This window comes from Hyaena hyaena, unplaced genomic scaffold, assembly GCF_003009895.1.
Source record: "Hyaena hyaena isolate Hyena2069 unplaced genomic scaffold, ASM300989v1 scaffold_584, whole genome shotgun sequence".
Classification (NCBI taxonomy): domain Eukaryota; kingdom Metazoa; phylum Chordata; class Mammalia; order Carnivora; family Hyaenidae; genus Hyaena; species Hyaena hyaena.
Window position 1 is genome coordinate 281102 of NW_024081205.1, and position 27737 is coordinate 308838.

General features: G+C 51.3%; 1 protein-coding gene across 1 annotated transcript in view; it reads right to left on the reverse strand.

Annotated features, from left to right (window-relative positions):
• Positions 1-962: 962 nt before the first annotated feature.
• The window catches only part of FA2H (fatty acid 2-hydroxylase), a 52162-nt gene continuing 25387 nt past the window's right edge, over positions 963-27737 (reverse strand). The window contains exons 2-7 of the mRNA XM_039256461.1: positions 27424-27516; positions 15884-16026; positions 14991-15097; positions 6396-6568; positions 4697-4949; positions 963-2464 (exon numbers count right to left, since the gene is read on the reverse strand). Coding sequence (XP_039112392.1) covers positions 2385-2464; positions 4697-4949; positions 6396-6568; positions 14991-15097; positions 15884-16026; positions 27424-27516 — 849 coding nt within the window. The 3' untranslated portion in view covers positions 963-2384. The remainder of the gene's footprint in view (positions 2465-4696; positions 4950-6395; positions 6569-14990; positions 15098-15883; positions 16027-27423; positions 27517-27737) is intronic.

A 27737-nucleotide genomic window follows, 5' to 3' on the forward strand; every position in this document is an offset into this window, starting at 1 on the left:
GTCAGACTCCCAAGCACCACTGAGGAAACAGGTTGTGATTTCTGCTGCTTGGATGGGCCCAGTTCCAGGAGCTTGTGGGATGGGTGGCTCAGACAGGTCACACCTATCTTCAGGCTGGAAGCCACATGGACAAAGCCACCACGTGGCTGCTGGAGCAGGGACAGGCAGCAGGGGCGGCGGCTCTCGCCTTGTCACCAGAGTCTCACCAACATTAGCTTGCTTCCACTTCCGCTTCTGCATCTGCACCTTTAGGCAGGCAGGTCCAAGGCCTGCGTCTGCCCGACCTATTGAATTAGACCCTGAGTGCTGAGGACTTGGATCTGTGCTTTGACAGCTTCCCCAGGTGGGAACTGACATGGCTGGGAAGGCATCCCAGGAAACTATTTAATCTAGACTAAGCTAGCCTGAAATTCTAGTTCCTACTGTGGGCCTTTGTTGTTACAGCCTTTCTGCCTTCATTTTAGGAAAGTCAACTGGAATCGCAGTTGGGATCTGATAAATTCCAGAAGAAACATCTCCCCAGTGCTGTATCATGGCAGCTGGTAAGAATGTTAACCCTCTAACTCCACTCCAGGTCCCAGCAGTGAGGGGAGACGTGGTCTGCGGAGAATTTTAAAACAGTAATAAGACTGAGTAAGAGGATAAGAGTTGGTATGCTTTGCAGCATGGAGCTTGCTTGGGATTCTCCCTCCCTCTCTCTCTCTGCCCCTCCCCTGCTCATGCCTGCTCTCTCAGAATAAATAGAATAAACTTTAAAAAAAGAGTTGGTAAGCTTTTTGTCATCAGTATGCTCCACTAAGTCTACACTGCCTGGTTAGTGATAACATAAACACTCCTCCCTGCTGGACCAGCTACCTCTACACCCCAGCCTGCCGCCCCTCCCCCACTGCCTGCCGCCCTCCCCCACGAAGTCTGGTGAGGCTCCAATCAACAAGTGCCAACTAACTTATGTTGATTTCTTTTTCACTGTTTTTATTTTTCAAAATATACAATTTATTTACACCTTTATTTCACAACTGTAGTTTGTATATTTATTCCAAAGTCTTTAAATAACTCCACAGTAAACAGTACAAATCACAGGATCCGTCACGCTGCTTCTCTTTAGCCTTTACACTAGTCAAGATTCTAAAAAGTTTCAAGTAGTAACGGTTTGTGGGTAAGAAGGCAACAAAAAGGGGACAACATTTTTTACATAAGCTTGACATGTAGGATTAGACAGGGTAATCTGAGCAGCTACTCGGCCGGGGGCCAGACTAAGAGCATTTATATAGTTTATAAATAAGACCCTCTCATGAGCAGTGAGGGTTTTGGTTATGATGAAGAAGAGGTGGGAACCACATCTGCTGGGGGGGGAGGGGCAGGGAAGCAGCGGGGGAGGGGGATAAGGCACCGCATGAAGGCTCCTTCTTAGTGCTGGCTGGAAGGGTCCTGAGTGAGGCGGCAGAGGCCCACCTGCGCCAGGGGGAGGTCAAGAATGGCCAGAGATGGGCTGGGGCTCCTGTCCATGGAGACGACTTGTCAGCCTCCCTTGGGGAAAAGCTTTGTGATTCTGAAGGCAGGTGGGGAGGTGGCTAGAGAAGCTGGCAGCTCTTCAAGAAAGGGGCCTGGGCTCCCACCAGCCTGGAGGGCATGCCGGCAGCCCCGGCCCCTTCCACACCTACCGGAGAGGGCCCAGCGCGTAGGTGCTGCGTGTGCTGCTGCCTGATGCATCCGGCGGTGCATCTGGCATTTGTGATTGGCAGGAGACAAAGGCACTACCCTGGGTCTGGAGGTGGCCTGTGGGAGGCATCATATTGTCTCTCTCTTTGTGAGAGCCCTTCATCCATCTCCGTGTTCTCCACTCAGCAGGAGAAAAGCCAGAGCCATGTACCCTCCCCATGAAGGGAAGGGGAGGAAGATGAGGACCACAGGCCCGCAGACCACTCTTTAACACCGGCAGCTCCACGGGGGGGCGGGGGGGGGTGTCTCCCAGGGAGTCCAAGGTGCTAAGACACGGGTGGGTCACAGGCTTGGCCCTAGGGGTCAGTTTCCTTCATTCCCCTTGGGAAATTCCTCCTTGGCCAGGTCGTGAAACGATCCTGTGGGCTAAGGCTCTGGGCTAGGATGCTAATGGAGAGGCCAGAATACTCTAGGAAAGAGTTAGTTAGTCCCTAAGAGCCACTTGGCCGCCTAGTGGACATGACCCTCCCGTGGTGGCTCAGGAGGGCAGTCTCAGGGTATGTCTCAGTCTTCTGGGCCTCCCCAGCATGCCCCCACCCAGCCCAAAGGCCGGACGAAGCCTGTCTCGCCTGGCTAAGCAAACCTTCTTTGCAGGGTCTGGATGGGGGTAGGGGTGAGGCAGGGGCCACGCTGGGCTGAGGGCAGGATTGCGGAGCTGGGCGTTGTCACTGCATCTTCAGGCGGGGTTCTTCTGGCATAAGGGTGTGGAAGAAGTGATCCCACAATTTAGTGCTGATGCCAAATCCTAGATAGGGAGACACATGGGGAGAAGATGAGGGACCGGTGGAGGCGTCGGAGAAGTTTCCTCGCAGGCAGGTTTGAACATCTGTCCCCGCCGGCCTTCCCAGCCCTCAGGGCCATCCTGGCAGAGGTCAAGAGCAGAGTACTTGTGTTTCTAGTCTCCCAAGGATGCCATTGGAATAAACCCAAGTTCTTTATGCAGCCTGAGTTTCTGGAGAGCCTGGCCCCTGCCTGACCCTATTCCCCTCTGTCTCACACTTCAGCTTCTTCCTTCTCTTTAGAGATGTCAAGCTCATTCCTTCTGCGGAGGCTGGAACAGAGACTTTGCACCTGTCGCTCCTGGGATGTTCTTTCCTCAGACACTGGATGCTGGCTTCTCTCAGCTTATGCCTCAGCTGTAAAGGCATCTCTGCAACGATACCTCCCTGGACCACTTTACCTGCATTGTGCCACCCAACATGGTAGCCACTGGCCTGTGTGGCCGCTGAGCACTGAGAACGTGGCTAGAGCTATGGAGGCACTCGATTCCTAATATCATTTCATTTCACTTTACTTTACTTTTATTTTATAAGTTTTTAAAAAATGTTTATTTTTCAGAGAGACAGAGACAGATCACCAGCAGGGGAGGGGCAGAGAGAGAGGGAGACACAGAATCTGAAGCAGGCTCCAGGCTCTGACCATCAGCACAGAGCCCGATGTGGGATTTGAACCCACAAACTGCAAGATGATGACCTGAGCTGAAGTCAGATGCTTAACCGACTGAGCCACCCGGGTGCCAGCCTTGCCCACCACTTTTTTTTTTAAGTTTTAATTTCATTTTATTTTAGTTAACTTTAATTCCAACTTAAAAATTTATGTAGTTGATTAAGTTAGTAGCAAATTTTTTTTATTTAATTAATTTACTTTTTAAGTTTATTTATTTATTTTGAGAGACACAGAGAGAGAGAGAGGCAGAGAGATAATCCCAAGCAGGTTCTCTGGTGTCAGTGCAGAGCCCCACATGGGGCTTAATCTCCCAAACCAAGAGATCATGACCTGAGCTGAAATCAAGAGTCAGACACTTAACCAATTGAACCACCCAAGCATCCCTATTTATTTATTTTGAGAGGGAGACAGAATGAGTGAGAGCGAGAATCCCAAGCAGGCTCTGCACTGTCAGCATGGAGCCTGACTCCAGGCTCAAACTCACAAACTGTGAGATCATGCCCTGAGCCAAGATCAAGAGTCAGTTGCTCAAGCGGCTGACCACCCAGGTACCCCGAGTTACTGGAAAACTTTTGGGCATGTTTAGGACAACTCACATAATGTGAATCTACTTTTTAAAATAGTCAAATATATATCTCTATATATATACCTAGACATATATAAAAATATATATTTATCTATTGTTTAAATTTTCTAACATTTTTATTAATTATTGAGAGACAGAGAGAGACACAGCATGAGCAGGGGAGGGGCAGAGAGAAGGGGAGACACAGAATCCAAAGCAGGCTCCAGGCTCTGAGCTATCAGCACAGAGCCCACCCAATGCGGAGCTCGAACTCACAAACTGCGAGATCATGACCTGAGCTGAAGTCGGACGCTTAACCGACTGAACCACCCAGGAGCCCTATATATCTATATTTAGGTCAAGTATTTCTAATGAGGGGCCCCTGGGTGGCTCATTTGATTAAGCATCTGACTTTGACTTAGGTGTTCTTAAAAACGTTTATTTATTTTTGAGAGAGAGAGACAGAGCTAGAGCTTGAGAGGGAGGGGTAGAGAGATGGAGACACAATCTGAAACAGGCTCCAGGCTCCGAGCTCTAAACACAGAGCCTTACCTGGGATTCAAACCCACGAACTGTAAGATCATGACCTGAGCTGAAGTCAGACACTTAACCAATTGAGCCACCCAGGCACCCCTAAAATATATTATTAAAACTAATTATATCTGTTTAATTTTACTTGCTAATGTGGCTACTAGAAAATCTAAAATCACATCTGTGACTTGCATTGTATTTTATTAGACAGAGTTGGACCCTACATCTTGCTGGTTTCTTTTCTTTGTGGCACTTATCACTGTCTAAAATTTATCTTTGCTACTTACTGATTTCCTTGTTTGTCTCCCAGTGAGTAGGGGGAGCCCCGCCTTGCCTTGCTGTGTATCCCCTGTATCCAGAACGATACACAGCTCTTGGTAGGGGCTCAAATAAATACGAGAACAAATGAGGGAGGCTGGGAGGTGGCGGCCTCACCTGACTTCTGATGTGCAAAGTGATGCTTGACGTGGTGAGCCTTCATGTTGTACAGGTAGGAGCCCTTGTGCGGAGAGCCGAAGTGCAGGTAGTAATGCGTCATGTCGTAGAGGATGTACCCCAGGAGGCCCCCAGCGAACACAGTGCCCCCCACCGCCTCGGGCAGGAGGAGCTGTAGGAATGTGTAGAAGAAGGCAACCCCCAGAGAAGCCGGCACAGGGGGGAAGACCAGGCGGGACTCATCGAAGGGTGCCTGTGGACGGAGAGGCTCGCGTGTAAGCAGACGGCCGGGCTGGCCTGCCTGCAGTCACAGCACCGCAGAGGACAGCACAGAGCGCCCCCCCACCCCCACCTTCCAGCGAGGCGGCAGCAACCTGCCAGGTGGGCGTGGCACCTTCAGTGGCAAAGCCCTTGAGAGACTGTCGCGCTCCCAATTTCCAAGCCAGGGTGGGCCCTGGAATCCTGACCACGAACATGGTGGTGGATGCATGGTAGGCGGCATGCTCACGGCTCGTGAGGCCACTTTGGCTCGGGAATTTGTTAGGTGCTAGAGAGGAGCCTCGTTGCCAAACACCCTGCGGGGTGCCTGGATGGAGGCCTGACGTTGTCCGGGAGGCCAGCACCCCGACAAGAGTAAGTTAATGCAGGTTCACAGGGTGGAACAGTACCAGAAGTGTTAGTGGATCCGGTCGGTCTCCCCATCCCCACTTCCTAATGGGAGCCCTTCTTTGTTCCAAGGGGGCGAGGTCACAGTGAACCAAGTCTAAGAGAGTCAAGTCTTAGACTCTGGAGTTCAATAGCCAAGGGCCTGGCACAGAGGTAAGGTTTTAGACACTGCTTGGAGAGTGTTCTGAGAAGGGACAGACCCTCTCTGGGCTGGAGGAGAAGAGAGACAGAAAGCAGGTGATAGCCATTGAGCAATGGTGCGGGTTCGCGTATGGGCCTCCCCCTCCTCCCCTCATGCCCCCCGCCCCCCTGCCCGGTCCAGCTCCTGGAAGAAAAAGGCAGGAAGGGAGGGAAGGAGGGAGGGAGAAAACAAGAAAGGGATGTCCAGGGACAGGCTGAGACCAGCACAGTGCAGGAACAGAGGCAGCCAGGGGATGCAGCGTCCTTGGGCAGCCTTGGCTTCCACTCCCGGCCTATGGATGACAAACTGTCCCTGAAGAGCTCCAAGGTGGTAGATGGTTGAGAGCACAGACTCTGGGGCTCACAGAATGGGGCCCAACATCCTGGTTGTACCAGGTGTGACTTTGGACAAGTTCCTCAGTTTCTTGATTTCTCTAAGCCTCAGTTTGCTGCTCTGTGGAATGGGGAGAACTGTAGCACCATCCTCAGAAGGAAGCTCCACCAGGACAGTGAGTTTTTACTGTTTTGTTCAGTTGTGTCTAGAACAGTGCCTGCAGGTAATGAGCACTCCGTGAACGTCTGGTGAATGAATGAATGAATGAGTTGCTGAGAGGATTAAAGATGGCAGCTGAAATGTACCTGCAGCAGGCCTGGTGTTAATAATGACAGTGTGCAGACACGCACGCCCACCTTGTCCATGCCCGCTTCCGATTAGGACCCAGTCATCCCTCTGAGCAACACTGAACGCCCGGATGGCTTCTTGTTCCCAGCCTGACTCCCGGAAAGACCAGCAGCCCCCCACCCCCCACGGCTTACGGCTGCCGGGTCCCAGGCGGGAGGCTGTCCCACTCACCTTGTGGTGCTGGCCGTGCAGGACGAAGTGCAGCAGGATGAGGTAATAGCTGTCCCCGGGGGGCTTCATGTGGAACAGGAAGCGGTGGATGAGGTACTCCGTGAGGCTCCAGAGGAGCAACCCCAGCACAAAGAGGCCCGGGAAGGCGGACTTAGGCACGGCCACGGAGTACTCTGCAGAATGGCCAGACAGGGGCAAAGTCAGGGCAGACAGCCGCAGCGGGTGGTGAGGCCTGGTGGCTCCCGTCACCTTGGGGGCTGCCGCTCTTCATCCAGCAGCTACGGGCCGGGTCACACTGTGGGGCTTGGGTCAAAACGGGAAGGAGGCCGTGAGGATCTCTATGGGGCTCCGAGGGGTCCTCTTGGGAAACGATGGAGCTGCTGACCAGGGGTCTGAGATCTTCCTCAGGGGGGCCGAGGGGAGCAGCTGTTGCCAGTGCTGGTGCCAGAAGTTTCTCTGGTGCTATAGTCTGAACATGTTGCTCCCAAACTCTTATGAGAAGAGAAACCTCACTGCCAATGTGACGGTATTAGGAGGTGGGGGGGCCTTTGGGAGGTGATTGGGTCATGAAGGGGGAGCCCTCATGAACGGGACTAGTGTCCTTATAAAAGAGACTGCAGGGCGTCTGGGTGGCTCAGCCGGTTGAGCGTCCGACTTTGGCTCAGGTCGTGATCTCACGGTTTGTGTGTTCCAGCCCCGTATCAGGCTCTGTGCTGACAGCTCAGAGCCTGGAGCCTGTCTTCAGATTCTGTGTCTCCCTCTCTCTCTGCCCCTCCTCGCTCATGCTCTGTCTCTCTCAAAAATAAATAAACGTTAAAAAAAGAAAAAAAGGAAAGAAAAAAAAAAAAGAAGAAGAACAGAGACCGCACAGAGCTCCTTCCCTTTTTGGCCGTGTGAGGATACAAGATGTTCGGGCCCTGAAAGGGGTCCCTCACTTGACCAGGCTGGCATCCTGATCTGGGACTTTTAGTCTTAGGAACTAGAAGCAATAAATTCCTGTTTTTTATAAGCCACCCAGGCTGTGATGTCTGGTTAAAGCCGTCCAAATGGCTGACATTTGTGGGGAGGGTGACTTTCTTCAGTGGCATAGGGAGAGGGAGGGATGACCCCAATTAAGCCAGCAGAGCCGGGGGTTACTGATGAAAACTGTTAACGAGCAGGGATAGGTAAGGGGGTGGGCAGGGGAGGGCAGGAGGGACGAGAAAACCCAAGCAGAGAAATCTTAACAGGCAAGACTTAAAATCACAGCATGTGAGGGAGATGTGAAAAAACTGAAGATGATTAGCTTGGAGACAGAAAACTGCAGAGATGTAACTGTCATCAGGTGTGAGTTCCCAACACCCAGCCCACAGCCCCCGAGGGTCTCCCTGTTCATTCTTTGACTTCATGTGACGTCAGCTCTGGTCACTGTTTTCTCCAAGCCTATTCTCACCCTCTTAGCTTTACTTTTCTCCACAAGCCACTGCTTTGGCCAGACTTGCCCTCCCTTTTTAAAAATAACAGTCTTACTGAAATGTAATTCATATACCATGCCATTCACCCACTTAAAGTGTACAATTCAGTGGTTTTTAGTATATTCAGGACTGTGCCACCATCACTAGTCAATTTTAGAACATTTTTATCACCCCCAAAAGAAACCCTGTATCCACTGCCAGTCACTGCCCACTTCCTTTCACACCCCTGCCGTTTCTCGGCCCATGGAAACCACAAATCTACGTTTTGCCTATTCTGGACAGTTCATATAAATATGTAGTCTTTTATGACTGGCTTCTTTTACATACACTATTTTGAAGGTTCATCCATGTGCGGTGCATAGGTGGCTCAGTCAGTTGAGTGTCTGCCTCTTGATTTTTTTTTTAAATGTTTTATTTATTTCTAGGAGAGAGAGACAGCATGAGCAGGGGAGGGTCAGAGACAGAGGGAGTCACAGACTGAAACAGGCTCCAGGCTCCGAGCTGGCAGTCAGCACAGAGCCAGACAAGGGGCACGAACCCAAGAACCACGAGATCATGACCTGAGCGAAAGTTGGACGCTTAACCGACTAAGCCACCCAGGCGCCCCTGCCTCTTGATTTTTGCTCAGGTATTGATCTCACAGTGCATGAGATTGAGCCCTACATCAGGCTCTCTTCTGACAGCGCAGAGATTCTCTGTCTCCCTCTCTGTCTGCCCCTCCCCTCCTCTTGCTACCTCTCTCTCAAAAATAAAATAAATAGGGGCACCTGGATGGCTCAGTCGGTTGAGCATCTGACTTTGGCTCAGGTCATGATCTCACAGTTCATGAGTTCCAGTCCCATGCTGGGCTCACTGCTGACAGCACAGAGCCTGCTTTGGATCCTCTATGTATCTGTCTCTATCTCTGCCCCTCACCCCCCATCAAAAATAAACAAACATTTTAAAAAAAGGTTCATCCATGTTGTAGCATATATCAGGATTTCCTTCCTTCCTCCCTCCCTTCCTCCCTTCCCCCCTTCCTCCCTTCCTTCCTTCCTTATTTTTCCATGGTGTGGATAAACCTGTTTATCCATTCATCAGCTGATGGACATCTAGGGTTATTTCTATTCTGGGGCTGTGACGAATAAAGCTGTCATGAGCACTCACGGACAAGTTTTCGTGTGGGCATGGTTTTAGTTGTCCTGGGGATAAACCTAGGACTGAAGGTGCTGGGTCATATCGTAACTATGTTTACTCTTTTGAGGAACCACCAAACTGTTTTCCAAAGATAACCCTTCTCTTTTGATCTTTCCTCCATCTCTGTTACCCACCCCCATGAACCCTCAACCCAGTGCAAGAACCTGTCTGTCCTCCCCATGTATAAGCTGCTGAGCACAGAGGGAGAGCTATGTAGCCTTGCGTCTGGCACCTTCAACCTCAGCTCTGCTGGTGATCCTTTTTATGTCTCCAGGTTTAGATCCCTCCCTGCTGCTCTCAAACATTCCCCTCTCCATCCACCCAGCCTCCTACATCAGACTTCCTCCACACCCAACCTTCTACCTTTAACCATACCCAATTCTGCCCCACCCTTGAACGTCTTTCCTGCTCCTCAGGGAAGAGATATGCACTCAGGCACCCAGGTGCTGGATGGTGGTAATAATAGTAACAGCAAGTGTATACTGATCAGTACCTACATGCCAAGCCTGATTTCAATGATTTACATGGATTACTTCATGTTTCCCTTCACTGCGACCTTATGAAGGATGCCTGGCATCGCCCATATGAGGGAAGATAGGAGATACTTGCCAGGCTCAGCCCACTAGGGAGTGCAGAGGACACAGCCTGCTTCCTCCCCGAGCCCCTCCATCCCAACCAACCCCTCTCTGGGCATCTTCAACTTCTTCTCCAGTGGACTTTCCCATCATAAACTCTGTCCCTTCATAGCCAAACCTATGGAGAAGGCAGACTAGACACACAGCTCTACTTGATTGCTTCCCATTTGATTCTCAACCCCCTATACTCTGTCTTCTGCCCCAATCCACTAGAATTGCAAAGGCTATTCAGGATGTACTTCTTCCCAGATCTAGTAAGCTTTTCAATTCATCCCCCACTTGGCTATGGAATATGATATTAGTGACCAGTCTCTCCTTGAATCTGGAGCACCTCAGGCTCCTAAGCTGAGGTTGATGAACATCCAGAGTCCTCAGCTGGATTCCAGGGTGTCTGTGAAGCTCCTGAGATGGTAACCCAAATGATGTCTCTTTGTACGATTTTTCAGGAAAGCGAGTCCACAGCTTCTCAGAATATTTCCAAGGATCTATGACCAGTGTGGTTAGAATATAGAGCTCCTCTCCCTGTCTGCTGGGTCACTTGGCTTTTCTCCTCTTCTCTAGATGCCCCTTGTCAGGTTCCATCATCGAAATGCTGCCTCAGTCTCCAGCGTCAAAGCCTTGCTGCTCTACTTTTCACAAAACCACTCGCTCTGGGAAGTTGGCCACATCCACTGCCCCCAGGCCCACACTCCACCCCAGACCCACACTCCACCCCACAGGCCCCCAAAGTCAACTGTGGCCAAACAACACCAATCCTCCTCTTCTTCCTGTGAACCCATCACCCCACGATGCTCCTCTTGGGTTCTTTCCTCTGCCAGGAGTACCAATATCCACACATGACCAAAGGATTAACATCCCTTTCTCTCACATCCACCAAGGCACCAGGCCCTATAGGCTCCCCCTCTTTAACATCTCTTGGCAAAGCAAAAGAAGCCAGACACAAAAGCCCATGTTTGGTATGATTCCATTTGTATGGAATATCTAGAAGTGGCAAATGTGTAGAGACAGAAGGTAGACTTGGTGGTTGCCAGGGGCTGGGGGAGTGGAATATGGAGAGCAATGGGACTTCCTTTTGGGGGGGATGCCCACTAGACAGAAGTGGCAGTTGCACAATGTTGTGAATGCACTAAATGCCTCCAAATTGCTCACTTTAAAATGGTTAATTTTATGTTATGTGAATCTCATCCCAATTAAAAAAATCTCTCTCTCTCTCTGGTCAGTTCTTTGCTCTTAATCCCTACTGCCTTATCGCCTGTTACCCCGTTATGGCATCAGCCTCCCGTGCCAGTCCCCTGCCTCCATGCACTGTGCAAACCCTTCTATGGTGCCTCATTATCTTCAGGTAACATGCAAACGCTCAGTGAGGCACTCAGAGTCCCTTGAGACCCGTGCAGACAGCCACATCCCCACCTCAGCCCTGTGGGCACGAGACTGGGGCCAAACCCAAGCGTGTGTGGCTCCTTAGAGGTACCACGTACTCCCTCCTCCTCACCTTATCCCTAATTTTGTTCACATTTTCTTCTCTGGGATTCTCACCCTGCTCCCTTATCCTTGGAGATTCAGCTCACATGTCTCCTGCCAGAAACCTCCGTAGATGCCCTCCATCCCCACCCGGGCGGGTTATGAAGCTCCTGCCTTGCCCCTCATATCACAACTATCACACTGCACTGTGGCTTGCTCGCGGGTTTTCCCATTTGTCCCCATTTTATGGGCAGGGGAGGCCCTTCATTTTATATCTCCAGGGCTTAACACGGCAGGTGCTCAGACATTTGTTGAGAGATGGGTGGGTGGATGCAAGCCCCTCTGAAGGGCTGTACCCACAGGAGGATTGATCTGTGTCTTTCTAAGGGCAGAATCAGGGCCTAGAGGAATGCAGCTTCTGGTTCTGTTTAAGGAAGTGTAAATGGCCACAGGTAGCTGCTGAGGAAGGAAGAAAGCCCAGGAAGGCAGGGAGGAGGAGGTGAGCTCCTGGCTCTTTGGAACAGAATCTAGGCCCAGCCCCATTCTGACAAAACAATGAAAGACCAACGTGAACCTGACCTTTTGTGCCAGGCTGAGCTGAGGAATGGGGTGAAGGGTGGCCAATAATCATGACCAAACTTCTCAAATGGGACCATATTGATGACCGCTGGCTCAGTGGGGAGTGGGGAGTGGGGAGGGAACCGTGACTTTTTGCCACCCTCCCCCCCACAGCGCCTTCCAGCCACAGGGTGGTCATTTAGAGCCAGCTCCCTATGAACTGGCTCTATAAGGCTGGCTTCCTCCTCTGTCCACTTGGTCCTGACCTGCAGCTCCCACTGTGGTGAGGTCAGTGGGTAGAAATTCATCAGCACATCAACCTAAGCTGCGTCCACAGCTGGTATGAGATGCTTGTCTAACAACTCTGCGAGTGGCCGCCTGGCCTTGGCTGAGCTGCTCTGGTAGGTGAGAAGCCCTGCTTCCAGGGGGGCCCTAATACCTCTGGGGTCCTTCCAAACACACTAGTGAAGTGCAGAGAGCACGGGCTTTGGCTTTGCAGACCTGGCTTTAAATCCTAGCTCTGCGCCACCTACCTCGCTGTTTTCTCAACAGTAAAATACCCTACCCATCATGAACAGCCGCTGTTAGGATGGAGGGAATAGAACATCTAGTTATATGATAAGTATAGATATTACATAGTAAGAATACTATATCATTATATAGTAATACTGATAATAATATAATGCTCCTTATATATAATAAGTAGCTACTATAATACTTATTGATTTATTTAGCTACTGTAATTTTTAAATGGGACCATTCACATTTTTTTTTAAATATTTTTTTATTTATTTCTAGGAGAGAGAGAGAGACAGCATGAGCAGGGGAGGGTCAGAGAGAGAGGGAGACACAGACTCTGAAATAGGTTCCAGGCTCTGAGCCGGCAGTCAGCACAGAGCCCGACACGGGGCTTGAACCCACGAACGGCGAGATCATGACCTAAGCGAAAGTCGGACGCTGAACTGACTAAGCCACCCAGGCGCCCCAGACCATTCACATTTAAATACGAGGCAAAATACATCTAAGTTCTAACCTGTGGTCTTACTGTGCCCACCTTCTCTTGATTCTCCTTGTAGAGGTCTGCAGGGTCCCTGGTTGAAGAAGGAGTTCGCTAACCCCCTGCAGCCCCCTGCCTCCCCCTTCCCAGAGCGCAGGAGCCCCGCCTTGCTGCTTCGCCTTCCTGGCAGCAGGGAAAGGACTGGACACACAGGAACATCCTGTGGCCACAGACTCTGGTCTTGACCTTGGCTCAGGATCCTACATCAGAGCCCATTGGAGGCCAGCATTGCCACCTGGGGTGCTGCTCGGCAATGGTCCTGGCTCAGCACTCTCATATGTTCCCAGGAACTGCTCTAGGGGCCATCCGAAGTTTCCAGAACCCCTGTCTTTCAGAGCATTCTCATCCATGCATCTAGGAATCTCAGCATCGCATTGGTGTCTCTGTTCAGGTTCCACTGCCTCTGGGTGTCCTGAGTCTTCTGCCTCTATTCCGGCACCTCTGTCCACCAGCTACACTGAGACAGTGCCGTGCCTCACTTCTCTGGCTCTTAGTTTCTCTGCCAGCGGCCTGTGCCTTGCCTCATGAGCTGGGGGATGAGGGAGGGATGTGGACACATCTCTCTCATGCCATCACCACTGGCATCGTGGTCACAGACTCCACACTGAACCTCTATTAGCACATCTCAGATCTCTGCAGAGGTCTGCGTTCAGACCAAGCCCTCAGATCACCCTCCTTGCCACGGAGAAGAGTCCCCTCCTATAGGTCAAGTCTCTGCCCGCCCCCTCACCCCAGCATCACCCCTGTCGGCCCATCCGGCCGGAGCTGGTACCGAGTGGCATCTCTGGAGGAATCCTGCAGAGGGACCTGGGCCAAAGCTCCGGCATCCCCTGCCCCCTTCGGCTGCCAGCCCTGGCGGCCCTGCCACTGTTGCTCATTGTTAGGGGAGCGCCGGGTGGACAGTGGGCGATTCAGTGAGCAGGCCTTCTGAGCAACAAGCCCTGTGCTGTGCCTGAGCTATTCAGCGTGGGCAGAAAAGGGTAACCTTGGCATGTGGGGCGTGCATGTTAACCCTTGGTGACCGGGAGCAGTTTGGGGCTCAGGGGGACTTCCTGTAGCCTCTTCGTCCCCCATCCCAACCTGGGCCAGCTGGGAAAACTGAGGCTCCCATCACTGTGCCCAGGGCCCCTCTCACCTAAACCATTCGGGCCTGCAACTTGTTTTCCCAGCAGAGGTGGGCTGGGAAGCAACCTTGGAGTGTGGGGAGAAGGAGCCTGTGTCTGGCAGAGAGGGAGGCTCTGAAGGCTCACAGTCAGGAATGTGAGACTTGTGACCAGGAGAGGAAAGCTCGCCTCGCCCATGCCCAGCATCCCTCCCCTGCCTGTCCCCTATCCTTGCCTGGGTCTGAGCCACCCGCCAGAGGCTAGCACCTCTCTGAGGCAGGTTATGCCAGGACACAGGACCATCTGCGCAGGTGGTTTGTTTGTAGAGGCACAAAGCAGGCGGTAAGCTTGGGAGGCAGCTGGCAGAAGTGACCACCCCCAAACCTTAGAGACTCAGTCTCATAGGCTCTTGGGAAGTTGTCCCATGTCAGCCCTTCCCTCTTTCCCTGATCCCCAAAGCTGGGGGGCACCTGACGTCAACATCCTAGCCACATGACCCTGAATCACTCGCTCGACTTTTCTGAGGCACAACGTCCTCACCTCTAAAAGGGCATGACGATAGTACCTTTCTCATGGGGATGCTTGGAGGGTTAAGTGAGACGGTCCCTGGGAAACCCTAGGCCTGGCACATGTTAAGTGCCCAGTAGTGGTTAGTGGGGTTGGTACTCCAAGTCAGGGGTTCTGTCGCATGAGCCTTCGCCCAGGACACACTGGAGGACACTCCCAGATCTCTCTCTCCCAGGTTCTAATCTGTGCTGTGTTCAGTGGGCCGTTTTAGTTAAGCTCTCAGCTGTGCACCCGGTGAAATGATTTCCTTTAGTTGCTTTGACAATCCCAAGTCATACATTTTCTAGTATTATTTATATTCAACAAGAAGCCCTCTCCTTGATTGCTATGCCTCCTGATGAAATAATTTCATTTAGTTTCTGCTCACGTGTTGCTGGGTTGTTCCCCCCCCCCCCCCTTTATCCATTTGGGGATGGGGTGGAGACTGACAGGTTTCTTTGAATCTATTGCTACATATAGGTCTCATTTACAAACGTCTGCGATGTGGTTTGGGGTTCTGTGTTCTTAGAAACTCAGGACCAGAGACACCACTGAAATCTCCTGCCTCCAGAAGCCAGGGGAGCAAATCAGGAAGGAACCGTTACCTGTAGTGAAGGAAGCAAAGAGTTGAACGTTGCCCTGGGCAAAGGTTCGGTAGTAGGACCAGCTGAGGTACAGCACCAGGGGGGTCCAGATGATGGGGACACTGTACCTGCAGGAAGACCCACAAGATGAGAAAAATAAATACAGGCACAGGGGCTCAACAGGGTTCAGCGTCCCCAAAGATGCATCTCTCAACTACAGGAAGGAGTAAATGATACCAAAGCATGTGCGGAAAACATATGGAGACTGCTCTGGGGATGGGGAGAAAAAAAGAATAGAGGGGCTGCAAATCTATCTCCTTCTGTCTCTGAAATGAGTTACTGGCAGAAAAGAACTGCATCCTGTGGTTAGACTCTGTGCAGCTGGATTGATGCTGACCTCTTGTGGCAAAGGAGCCAATTGCAGGCAAAATTGTTCCCATGGGCTTTCCAGGCTGGAAAACTCTTGAGAATCTGGAATAGAACAGGGGTGGGGGCCTGGATGGATCAGTCGGTTAAGCATCCGACTCAATTTCGGCTCATGTCATGATCTCATGGTTGTGGGCTCAAACCTGGTGTTAGGCTTAGTATGGGGCCTCCTTGGGATTCTCTCTCCCTCCCCCTCTCTATGTCCCTCCCTGACTCATGCTCTCTCTCAAAACAAACAAACAAACAAACAAACTTTAAAAAAAAGAATGAGATGACATTTAAAGTGGTTTCTGGCTACATGTTAGGTTGCCACTCACTCAATGGACAAACCATGCATAGGAATGGATTATGTCTATGGCATGTTCCACAATCCAAAGAGTTTAAAGTATAGCTCTGGGGAGGGACCCAACTGTCCCTTCCCCTTCTGTATCTGACTGGCAGCATCAGGAGAGAGGGATAGCCCACCATAGGCCCAGAGCAGGGCTCACCAGGCAGTCTTGGAGAGGGCCTCGATGAGGTCGGAGTGGAAGAGGCGGATGGGCCTGGTCACTGGCTGGTGGACCCACTCATCATACTTCTCTCCCAAGTGGCCTACCTGCCACAGCAGGGGCTTCCGCCAGTCTACCAAATCCTGCAAGATACAAAGTCAAGTAGACTTGATATTCACACCTGTGCACATTCACTCTCCCATTTCCTGGTCACAATATCCCAAACCCCATCCTCCACCTCAGCTCACATGATCTGTACCCACTCCTCTACTTCAATGATCCTAGAACTGATCAAGCCACTCATCTCAGTCTCCCAGTCACAGAAACAGGATCCAGGACAGGTCCATGACCTAAGTTGGTTCAATGAACCATCAGACACCCTTTCTTCCTGTTGAGGTTGCTAAGCTGGCATGGTATGACCCTGGAGTTGCTAGCAGAGCCTACCTGATGACTTGGTCAACACAGAGGATGGCCAACTAGGGGCTAGAGACACTGAATCTTGGTGATGACACCTGAGCACAGGGACTCAGCCACACCTGAAGACTGAAGTCTTGCGCAGGACTCTTTAGGTGCAGAAGCCTCAGACAACAGGCCTGCACGTTCAGCTGAAGGCGGGACAAAAAGCGCAGCAGCATCCTGAAGACACAGCTGAGAGGGTCGATGCCTGCCTCGTATAGGAATGTTTAGAATCCAGGCCTGCATGGAATTGGAGGTGACACGCTGTTGGAATTCTCCAGTGTTAACTTTGGAATTCTGTACCCGACTGGGATAAGAGTGGCATGAAGCGTTTATGCTCAGCAACCAAGTAAACCTCACAAAAAGTGAAGGCCGTTGGACACTGTTTTGAAGGTCATGGCTGGCAGCCAACACAGGTCTTTTCTGATAGCACAGCAGCACTGAAGCAGGAAGTTGGAACGAGATTTTGGTATGGAGAGAGACCCTAAGCTTTCTGTACATCTTTGCTCTTCTCCACTGTAATTATTGTTTCTTTGCACATTTTGAATATGACCACTTGATGTAACAATGATGCATGAACTGCCTTCCAAATCTAGCTTCAATCCCTCAAACCCATGGTCATGTTGTAGGTATGAACTTAGATATGGATGGGAAAAAAAAAAAAAAAAAACTATGAAAGGCATGTAAAGTCTGCATTTTTATGAGATTAGCTACACAAAATATTTGGTCCCTGCACAAACAAAAACTATAAAAAACAAAAAACATAAACTGTATTAGTGGGGCGCCTGGGTGGCTCAGTCAGTTAAGCTTCCAATTTCATCTCAGGTCATTATCTCTCAGTTCAAAAGTTTGAGCCCCACATCAGGTTCTGTGCTGACAGCTTAGAGCCTGGAGCCTGCTTCATATTCTGTGTCTCCCTCTCTCTCTGCTCCTCCCCCACTCATACTCTCTCTCTCTCAAAAATAAACATTTAAAAATTAAAAAAAAAAACTGTACTAGTAATAAAATAGGCCTTTTCCCTTTTACCATGGGCTTTCTTCTTGATGTTGGTCTGGATGATTCATCTACTCACCCATTCAAACTATCATTCATTGAAAAATTTGCTTGATATTTCATATATGTATATATATTTTTATGTAAGCAGCTGGGGAAAAAGAAATGGAAGGTAAAAGACCATCTTTGCTTTATATAGCTTAGTGCTTAATTAGAGGTGATTCTAGAGTCAGGCCTAGGTACAATTCCTGGCTCCATCACTTACTGTGTGACTTTAGGCAAATTATTGGCTTCTCTGAGCCTATGAGATGGAAGTAATGATACCTGCATGAAGTATTTGACAAGATAAAACACGCCACGTGAGATAGTTTAGCAGTGATGCAAGCAGACTGAGATCAGAAGGCAGAATGATTGGTGCCAATGCCTGGGTCCAGGGTAGAAGAGAAAGGCTTTGCAGAAAACCTAGGGTTTGGGTTAGAGCTCACAAAGCATGGAGGACTTAGAAAGAAGAGGGGAAGGGTGCAGAAGGAGATGTAGAGTTGAGAATGACTGAGAGCCATCTGGTACCTTGACACCAATCTGCAGGGCAGTAGGAAGAAATCTGTTGATGGTTTAGATGACTGAACACCCTATACCAGGCCCAGGAGGTGGTACTTTATCCTCCTGGGCAGCTGTCTCCATAGTGGGATGTATGCATCCCCCGGGGACACTCATGGCTGGTCCACAGATGTAGGGAGAAAATTTTAGAGACTCTTTCTATTTGTGATATGTCTATCTCATCTTTAAACCACATATGGATATCTTCCAATACAAGAGTACATTAGCACATGCAAATAATTTATAGATAATTAAAACAGACATGTAATAGAGAATGTGCTCCAAATGTTTTACTCATAGGGATCCAAGTTCAGGAAAGCTTGGAAGCTGCGGCTTTAGGAAACGCAAAACCCTTAAAGATTTCTGAGGAGTCCGTGTATTGAAGAAGATTAATCTGGACCAAAACCAGTAAACCAAGACTGGTCAGGAACAATGAACTTGTAGTGAGAGACAACTTTCAAAGCCAGCCATTTATTAGCCATGGGCAAGTGCCTTTAACTTCTGGAGCTCCTAGGCTCTCGCATCTATAAAGCTGGGTACGCCCTGACCTTCCATTCACAATACGAGAGGGGGTTGGATGTGCCCCGTGCATTGTGGGTGTCAGTAAGTTTCCAATATAAGGGAGTTAGGCAGCCACTGAAGGGAGGCAGTGTCAGGAAAGTAAAAGAGTGTGTATGTGGAGGAAGAACACTCGAGCCCGGGACAAGGAGTCAACAGTGATTCAGAAACCTGCTTTCCCGCATCCCTGGCTGGAATGTCATCCTTGCACAGGGCTCCATGACAAAGCTGGTGTGATTTCAGTAGATCTCCCAGCTCTGCCAGAGCTGAAACTAGCCCCATTATCACAGCCTAGGAGCGGGGGAGTAGGGGTCTCATGGCCAGTAGGGAATTCACTGGAATTCTTTCTGTGCCTGTGACCAGGGGGAAAGGCCCCAAATCTTTGTGGTTCCTGCCATGTGAACTTGGTAATTCCCAGGTGGTGGCTGCCTTCCTGCTTCTCAGGCTAGAAGATGACTTAGGTCAGCCTGGAGCCATCCATCCAGCACCAGTTATATCTGGCAATCACCCTAACCTCACCTTGTCCCAGCTCCCTTCCTGGCCCCCAGTCCCCATGTCTCCTTGACTGTGTCCCTTGGTTCTAGCAGCAAATAGATTCACTTGGGGCACGTTGTCTCATTTCTTCCATTCCTCTGCCTCAGGTCTCTACACACACACACACACACACACACACACACCACCACCACCACCACCACCACCATCGCCACCAGGAAAAAGAACTGGAGGAACCAGCTAGTGGCCTGTGTTTACACATTATCGTGCAGAAGCCGTCAGAGCCCCACCTCAGAGGAAGCTGAGCCAGGGTCACAGTGAGAGCTTGAAGCTTTGTCCCAATTGCAATAACCTTAGAACTAACATTCACAGAGCATTTGTCATTTGTATATTTGTCATGTACCCAGCATGGTTCTAAACACCTTACGTGAATTAAATAATTTGATCCTTGCCATACACCTAACTGGATAGCTATTATTATTATTGTTATTTTGCAGATGGGAAACGAGGCTGGGTAACTTGCCCAAGGTTGCCCAGTTATGTCTTTTTGATGAGTTGGCTCCTTTATCACTGGGAAATGCCCATCTTGGTCCCTTAATTCCCTCTGCTGTTTTCTACTCATTTTATGAAATAAGGGCAAAATGGATCAACTGGTAAAAAAAAAAAAAAAAAGCCCACTTCATCTGATTTTAATAGAGTCACACTGGGCTTTTTTATGCTTGGTGTTTTCACAGTCTGTCTTTTCCTACCCTTTTACTTTCCTCTTGCATAAGTCTTTACATTTAAAGTTCATCTCCTGCAGACAGCATATAATTGAATCTTGTTTTTTTATATAGTCAATCTCTGACTCTTAATTGGAGTGTTTAGTCCATTTTTATTTAATGCGGGGGGGGGGGTAGGTCTACTACCTTGCTATTTGTTTTCTATTTGACTCTTCCACTTTCCTTTCTTGTCTTGTTTGCATTAGTCAAGTATTTTAAAATATGCGATATTATAATCTCTATTGGCTTTTTGGCTATGTTTTTGTATTTTCCCCCCAGCTGTGCTCTAAGGATAATAATATGCATCTTTAATCTATTACCATCTATCTTGAATGAACTCCCTGACTTTTATATGTTCCATTTTTGCGTGTTTTTCATTTGCACACTAAATTCAGACTTAGCTACCTCGGACAATGAACGTTTCTAGCTATAACACAAGGGTATGGCCAGGCAGGCCTCTCTCTCAGCCTAGCAGTGGTTTGGGCAAATTTTTACCTGTTGATCCATTTTTGCCCTTATTTCATAAAGTGAATAAAAAACAGCAGATGATTTATAAGCTTAATTCAGCTGTCTAGGAAGAATGTCTAGGTGAGCAGTAAGCTGGGAATCTAGTCCGAATCTTACACCCTATTGCAAAGGGAACAGAAGAAAAGGACAGAACAGGTGTGGGGAGCTGGTTATTTACAGGTGTGGGATTCAGGGCCAGCTCCCTCAGCCCTCCACCACCTTCAACATGGGCATCTCTTGTTTGATGCCCTGTGGTCCACCTGGTCTTTGGACACGACTTTAGTTCTTCCCTGGGTAGGCTGGCACTGGCCCCTGAGTGAATGGCAGACTTGCTATCTAGAGTTTGTCACAAGGCTGCCTCTGCCCTGCTCACTCGCCTTGGAGGACCTTAAGCTTGACTCCATGTCTAGCCCACAGTACATCTCTGTGAGGGAGCCCTCCTTGGTGCCAAGGAGGGCCATTTCACTCTCAGGGCTGAGGCACTGCTCTGAAAGAATCTCAAGGAGTTTCATTTTTCCCTCTGCAAACATTCCCCTCAGTCCCAACACCTATATTTCCACTACGGAGCATTAGCCCACTATTGCAGGGGAAGTAAAGTGAGCCTTCCACGCAAGCACAGAAATCCAGGCCCGCTGTCCTCCTCCCCATTTTATGGGTAAGGGCATTGAGGCCCAGAGGGTACAAGTGACTCTTGAGATTGGATTGGTTGGTCCTGGTGCAGGGGCGTCCCCCCCCCCCCCCCCCCCCCCCCGCTGTCCTCCCCTTCCCTCCACATAATCTCCTAGGAGCTGGGACATTCACCATATGCTCAACCTTGATTTAGATATACACGCACTGACAGGGTATCTTTTCTCAGTTCTCTTCCAGCCCTGATGCCCGCTGGAGAAAGTGTCAGCTGGGTGCTAATAGGTCCAACACCTCTCACTTACTGGGTCATTTCCAACATAGCAGCTGGCAGGGAACTGGTCTTGAGAAGGGGGATGGACGAGAGGAGAGCTCAGAATCCAGTGAGATGGGAAAGATCTCAAAGTAAATTTCACTTCCTCTTCTCCCCAGCTGAGGACCCCTTGGCTCCTTAGTCCTCCCATACAAATGGTTCTCTTCCTCCCCATCCCAAGCTGGACCCAGGTCCTGGCCCCTCCCCACCTCTATGTCCTGAGGCTCTGGGAAACAGGGAACTGCAAGGGCAAAGGTCTGTAGCCTTTGTAAGATCTTGAGTGGGGAAAGGCGGGGAGAACAGACCACTGACCACACCTCCAGTTCCCAGGCATCTGGGGGCTTCCATAGCAACCTTCTCAATAGCAAATCCTCCTTTTACAAATGTGGAACCTGATGTTCAGAGACAGCAAGTGATTCACTCAGGGGTGCCCAGCTAAAGCTGACTGCGTGGATGAGGGTAAGGATATACCCAGAAACTGCTTGTTGGGAGGGTCATTTAATGAATCAAAACTCCTGAGCTACAAGCTGGGCCCCAGAAAACATATGTAAATTGGGATCAACTTGGCTCAGAGTCCCAAGCCCTTCCCCCACCTGGCTCTGCCCCTGACCCAAGGGAGGGGGAGGGCTCTCCTGGGCTATGCCTGGAATGCAGCTGCAGCAAGGCCTGCAGGGGGAAAGGGCAGCTTGCTGCCCAGAGGGAGCCCGGAAGGGCTTGCATGCTGCCAGGGTTGGAAGGGGGGGCCCCTCTGCTCCCCAGGTCCCCCTCCTCCCAGGCAGCACAGGGGTCTGGTGGCACAGAACTCTTCCCAGGGCTAGCCTCACCTCAGAAGTGGCAAGCTGGGAATCTGCTCTTCCCCAGGCAGGGCACCCCTGGGGGGAGAGATCGGCTGCTCTGTGCCAGCACCTCCTCCCACCTCTGCAGCCATAACCTAAGGCAACTGTTTAAAGAAATGTCCACCCAAACCTCAGAGCTAGTAGCTCCAGGGATGGCTTCTGAGCCAGGAAGGTGGGGGATGGGCTTCCAACCAGCAGTGGCCAGTGGAGAGGGGAGTGAGGACTAGAAGCTCTGTAAGAATCCTGGCCACTGTTTCTTTGTCCTTGTCACAGGTCCCCTGGGCTTAGACTTCATGTCCATTATCCTTCATAAGCTGTGATTTTGAGAGCTGGAGCCTGAGATGGCCCCATCTTACAGGTGAGGAGACTGAGGTCAGATCCTGCTGGCAGGACCTGCATCCAAGCCAGCTCAGCTCCAGAGCCCGAGGTCTCAACCACAGGGCCAGGCCTCCTATCAGAGGGCTCAGACCCCTCAATGGCTGTGAATTGACCAGCACAGAGGCTTTGAGGGTCCCAAAGGGGCCTTGAGGGGGTGGCTGGAGGCCTGTCCTGTACTGTCTAACTGGGGGTCCCCAGCTGGACAAGCTCAAATCCACAAAGGCAGTTCTGGACCACCTACCTCCTCCCTATACCCCGGGGAAGTGGTGGCCTCAGGCTTCCCCCATGAGGGTTCCAAGATGAGAGTGGTTGGGGAGCAGGAGGTGAAGGGCCAGGCCCCAGGGAGAGAAGGGGTCTGGCCATGTCATACAGAAAGCCCATGCGACCCCAATCCTCAGGGCTGATGGCAGCAGAGGGGACCTGCCCTGCCCCCCATCCCAACACGAGGCAGGATCTTCTTTTACCCTTTCTATAACCTTCTACATCCTTCCAGACCCGCTTGGCAGCCCCACACAGTATGAGGTGGGAATAATTTCTTCCATCGTACAGATACACAGACCTCAGCTGTCTGTGGCCTGTCTCCTGTCTCCCAGTCTGTCCAGTCCAATACCCTCTCAGGTACACAGAGGGAAGTGCCCACCCCGCCCACCTGCCTCGTTTCTTTCTGGGGACAGGTATGTTTTGGGCACTGCTAAGCACTTTGGAAGAGGAGCCAGGAGTTCTGGGCAAGTAGGCAAGCAGGAAAGAGACTCAGGAGACACGGGCCCTGTAGGAACAGCCTTGGGGAGGTCCCAGTGGGTCTCTCTGGGCAGCCCGACTTGCTTGATGCCCACCCTAAGGAGGGTCAAGGTGAGAAAGGAGGCCCAAGGAGACCCAAGGTGACCAGGGGACAGAGTGCTGGGAGGTGAGCCAGGCCTGCACCCACAGTGTTGAGGCTGACCCTTCCCCAGATGTGGGCTGGCCAACAGGGCCCTTGTCCAGATCCAGGGGCTCTTCTCCCCAGTTCTCAGTGACTTATATGGGGGGTCCTGAAAGGTTAAACCCATGTAGCCAACATCAACATCTTTGTAGGCCGTGGGGACCCCCGGAGCAGCCCCTGACACGGATGGTTATGTTGGGGGGGGGTGTATAGGGGACCTACGGTTAGCGAGTCTCCCACTGCTTATTGCTTTGTGACACACCTGGATGGATGGTTCTATCTGTTTCTTAGGGGAAGAGAGTGGGCCTCGCCCCCTGGTAGCCTGTGGAACTAGAGTACTTCTGGCTCAGCTCACGGCAAGATGGGGAAGAAGACTATACCTCGGCCTCCTCCTTCCCTTCTGCCCTCCTTTCTCCCTGTACAGGCCTAAAGTTCTTACTCTTGGCCAGCTGTCAGGGTAGAAGGGGTCCAGGACACACGGAAGGGACAGGTCAAGGGAGGGGGCTCAACAGTAACCACAGGCAGGCCCACTAAGCCAACCAGCAGAGTCACGAGGGGCAGGAGACTTCAGCTCTTCCTCATTAGTTAAACCAGGATCATTTTTTTTTTAAGTTTATTTATTTTGAGAGAGAAACAAAAAGAGAGAAAGAGACAGCATGAGCAGGGGAGGAACAGAGAGAGAGAGAGAGAGAGGGAGAGACAGAATCCCAAGCAGGCTCTACACTGTTAGCACAGAGCCCAACGCAGGGCTCGAACCCACAAACTGTGAGATCCATGACCTGAGCTGAAATCAAGAGCCAGACATTTAACTGACTGAGCCACCCAGTACCCCAAATCAGGATTATTCTAATCCTTATCTTGCATGTCCTGGTGTTAAATGATTAAATCAGATAATAGGCAATATACATAAAGTGCTAACCCCAGTGTCTGGCACCTGGTAAGAGCTCAATAAAAGAAGTGTTAATTCTAGGGCTAACTCTGCTTCCCAGGGGGCTCTGGGTGGGGAACTTTTGCAAATCCTTAATTCCCACCAGTGCTGATTCCTGGGAGGCTGGCCTTCCAAGTGGGAAGGGTGGAGGAGGCTGGGGGTACGGAGAGTCTGAAATGGACAGTCGGGTGGTGAAAAGAGCCAGTGGAACAAATAGGACAGGTGTATGGAGAAGCCAGGAGTGGTGGGCAGCTCAGGCCACCTATTCCTGGACAAGCTCCAGGCTGGCTGGGTTCCAGAACACAGCGAGAGACATGTAGGGCCTAGGCTAGGGTGAGGAGCTACCATGTGGTTTCTTGTCCCACAAGGAGGCTGGGTCCTGCCTGACTGAGTGATCCAAGGAATAATTTAGACATTGTTCCAGTAAAATCCCATGTAGAGCCTGAAAGTCAAGAGGATATTGCTCCTCTAAGCGGGGTGAGGCACCTTGAGCTTGCTTCCTGGCCCTTTCAGAACCTTCCACCCTTTCTCCAGTACCCCCATCTCAGTTTCCCCTCACTCTTCCCAGTACAGCCTACTCTGTCTTCCAACTTCTAGGCCTGGGGAGGCTGGACCCTGGAAGCAAAGACTCCTTTCTTTAGCAGCCCCCAGAGGTGCTCCCTTGGATGCAAAACACAAAGGGTTTGGCAAGTCTTTCTGCCCCAGGAGCGGTGTGCAAGTCCACCCCAGGCCTGGGGAACCCCGGCTGAGGCAAAGCCACTGCCCTCTCGGCCTCTCTCCCTAGCTCCTCAAGGTCCAGACCCAACTGACGCACCCAAGCCCCTGGCCTGGGGCAGAAACAGATGTAGGGCTTAAATCAGACCAGGGGCGTGGGGGCTTGCCCAGCCTCTCCACTTCCCAAAAGAGACTGGGATTGACCATGTGGTAGATGAATGCAAAAATAAGAAAAAGCGGGGCGCCTGGGTAGTTGAGTCAGCTGAGCATCTGACTCTTGACGTCAGCTCCAGTCATGATCTCGTGGTTCATGAGATCTAGCCCTGTGTGGGGCTCTGCGCTGACAATGCTGAGCCTGCTTGGGATTCTCTCTCTCCCTCTCTCTCTGCCCCTCCCCAGCTCATGTTCTCTCTCTGTCTCTCTCTCTCAAAATAAAGAAATAAACTTAAAAAAAAAAAAAGTAAAAGCAAGCCAAGCACTGGTCACTCTCCCTGGGAAGCCCAGCTCTCTACGCAGTCCCCTGTCCCCAGTGGGGCTGGGGCCCCCTTGCCAGAGCAGCGCCCCATGCCCTCTCTCAGCCGGGAGACACAGAAGGAGGGGGAGGAGGAAGAGAGAAAGTATGCAAAAGAGAATGATAGAGGGGCAGGGAAGGTGAGTCAGGCTGGGCTGGCAAGGAGCCAGGAGCTGGCCCTGGGAGGGGAGGAAGGAGGGAGGCCTCTCTTCCATGCTGGTGGGGATGGGGGCATGTGTGATGGCAGAACAGGACTTGATTTCCCCTCCCCCTGCCTCATACAGTGACATGGCTGGAATCAGCCTTGAGCCTACAACCTGGGGAGACTGAGAGGACCCTTCCCCAGGGCAGGGCTGGTAACACCGAATCCCCTTGTCCCATTGGGTGCCTGGGTGGCTCAGTTGGTTCACTACCAGACTTCGGCTCATGGTTTGGTTCATGAGTTTGAGCCCTGCATCAGGCTCTGGGCTGACAGTGCGGAGCCTGCTTGCGATGGCATTCTTCCTCTTTCTGCCCATCCCCTGCTCTGGCTCTCTTTCTCTCAAAATAAATAAACAAACGTTAAAACAACAACAACAAAAAAGGTTCCCCTGTCCCCAGCCAGCCTCCCATGGCAGTTTCTTCTCTTCCAGGATGGTTCTTTCTCGCAACCACACCGCAGGGCTGCCCACGTGCATCCAGCCCTGGTCGGCTCTCTCTTCAGGGTATTTTCATTCCTACACTCAAACCCCCAAGCCAGACTATGGATGTGGGCCCCAAGCACCCCTCTTCATTGCTCCTTTCGGTACCACCCACAGGCCACTGAGCCCTGAGCTGGCCACCCGCAGCTCACTCTCCAGGCCTGCCCTCTTCCCCATACCCTCCTCTCCTGCTCAGCTGCTCTTCCTTTTCCAGGATGAGGCCCTGACTCCACAGCTTCCCATTCAAGCTGGCTGTCTCCCCATCTATCCCATGCAGAACCAGTCCAAGCCCCCAGAGCTTCCAGAGGAGACACCCAAGAGAGACACCCAAGAGGTGTCTTTGCCATGGGCTGATGGGCTTCCTTGAAGGTAGTGGTAATTCCCATGTGGCAGATGCCATCTCCGAGTTCCTGGCATCCCAAAAGGGGCTCAGGAAACAATGAGCTTTGTGGATCCTCCCCATCTCTGGCCACCTGTGCTCTCTGGGTGCGCTTCTCACACCTCCCCGTGTTGTAATAACTGTTGGCCGGGATGGTCCGTCCTTCCCGGCAGGTTGTGAGCTCCTTGGGGGCAGGGGCCTGTCCCATTCATCTCCTGTCCCTGGTGTCCAGCACAGGTAGGGGACATTCATGGATGTGTACAGTGGTGTCTATTCCAGGACCGGGACAGTCCCACAACCCAGGCTGGAGGGAAATGACGCTCAAGTCTGGTTCCTCCAGATCCCCGGGCAATGTTGCTTCTATTTCTGCTCCACTGAATGACCCCACTTCCACCTGTGATGGGCCACCTCGTCCAGGAGTCCTGAAACCGGCACATGGGGTCTGCTTCATCACAGCAGGAGAGGTCCAGCGCTGCAGACAGATACTGTAAATGGCACCAGGTGTCTCCCCGTGGCCTCAGCAGGCTCCCCCTCACCCCCACCCCTGCCTGTATGGGCCAGTGAGTCTTGAGAGTGATTATTGGTGCCTTGGGGCAGCCTGCAGGGGTCAAGCTGGGTGTGTCTAGATGTCTGAACTTGTCACTGTGTTCTCAGCCCCAGGCTCTGTGGGAGACCACCGTCTGGGGTGTTTGGTGTGAAGACTCCCCTTGTGCACAGTTTCCCCACACCCACCACCACCTCGGCTCTGGTTTGCTTTCGAGCTATGAACACCTGCTCCCTATTTCAACCCTCATTGGAAAATGTCATGAATAAGCCCAGCCTTTGGTTCCACACACTCACGCCTTGGCCCCAGGAGCCCTCGATCATCACCCAGCCCTGCCCTGGGCCAGCTACCTTGTCCCAGTCCACCACATTGAGCCTTGGCTCCATCAAAGGGTCTATCTTCTGAGTGTTCACAGAGGCCACAGCCCCATTCTCCACGGAGCCCTGGGGAGAGAAGATACAGGCGGTTATCTCTGGTGCTGGGGATGGGGATGGGGGAAGGGAACAGTGGGCCGCTCCACAGCAAGGCAGCCCACAGCGGCGAGAGCCTCTTGCTGGGGCATGGTGGGTGGAAATCAAGGGCACTGAGTGCATTTGAAAACAGGCACACACTACTTGTGTTATTCCCTGCACTTTTCTTCTCCTTTAAAAAAAAATTCTGGGGG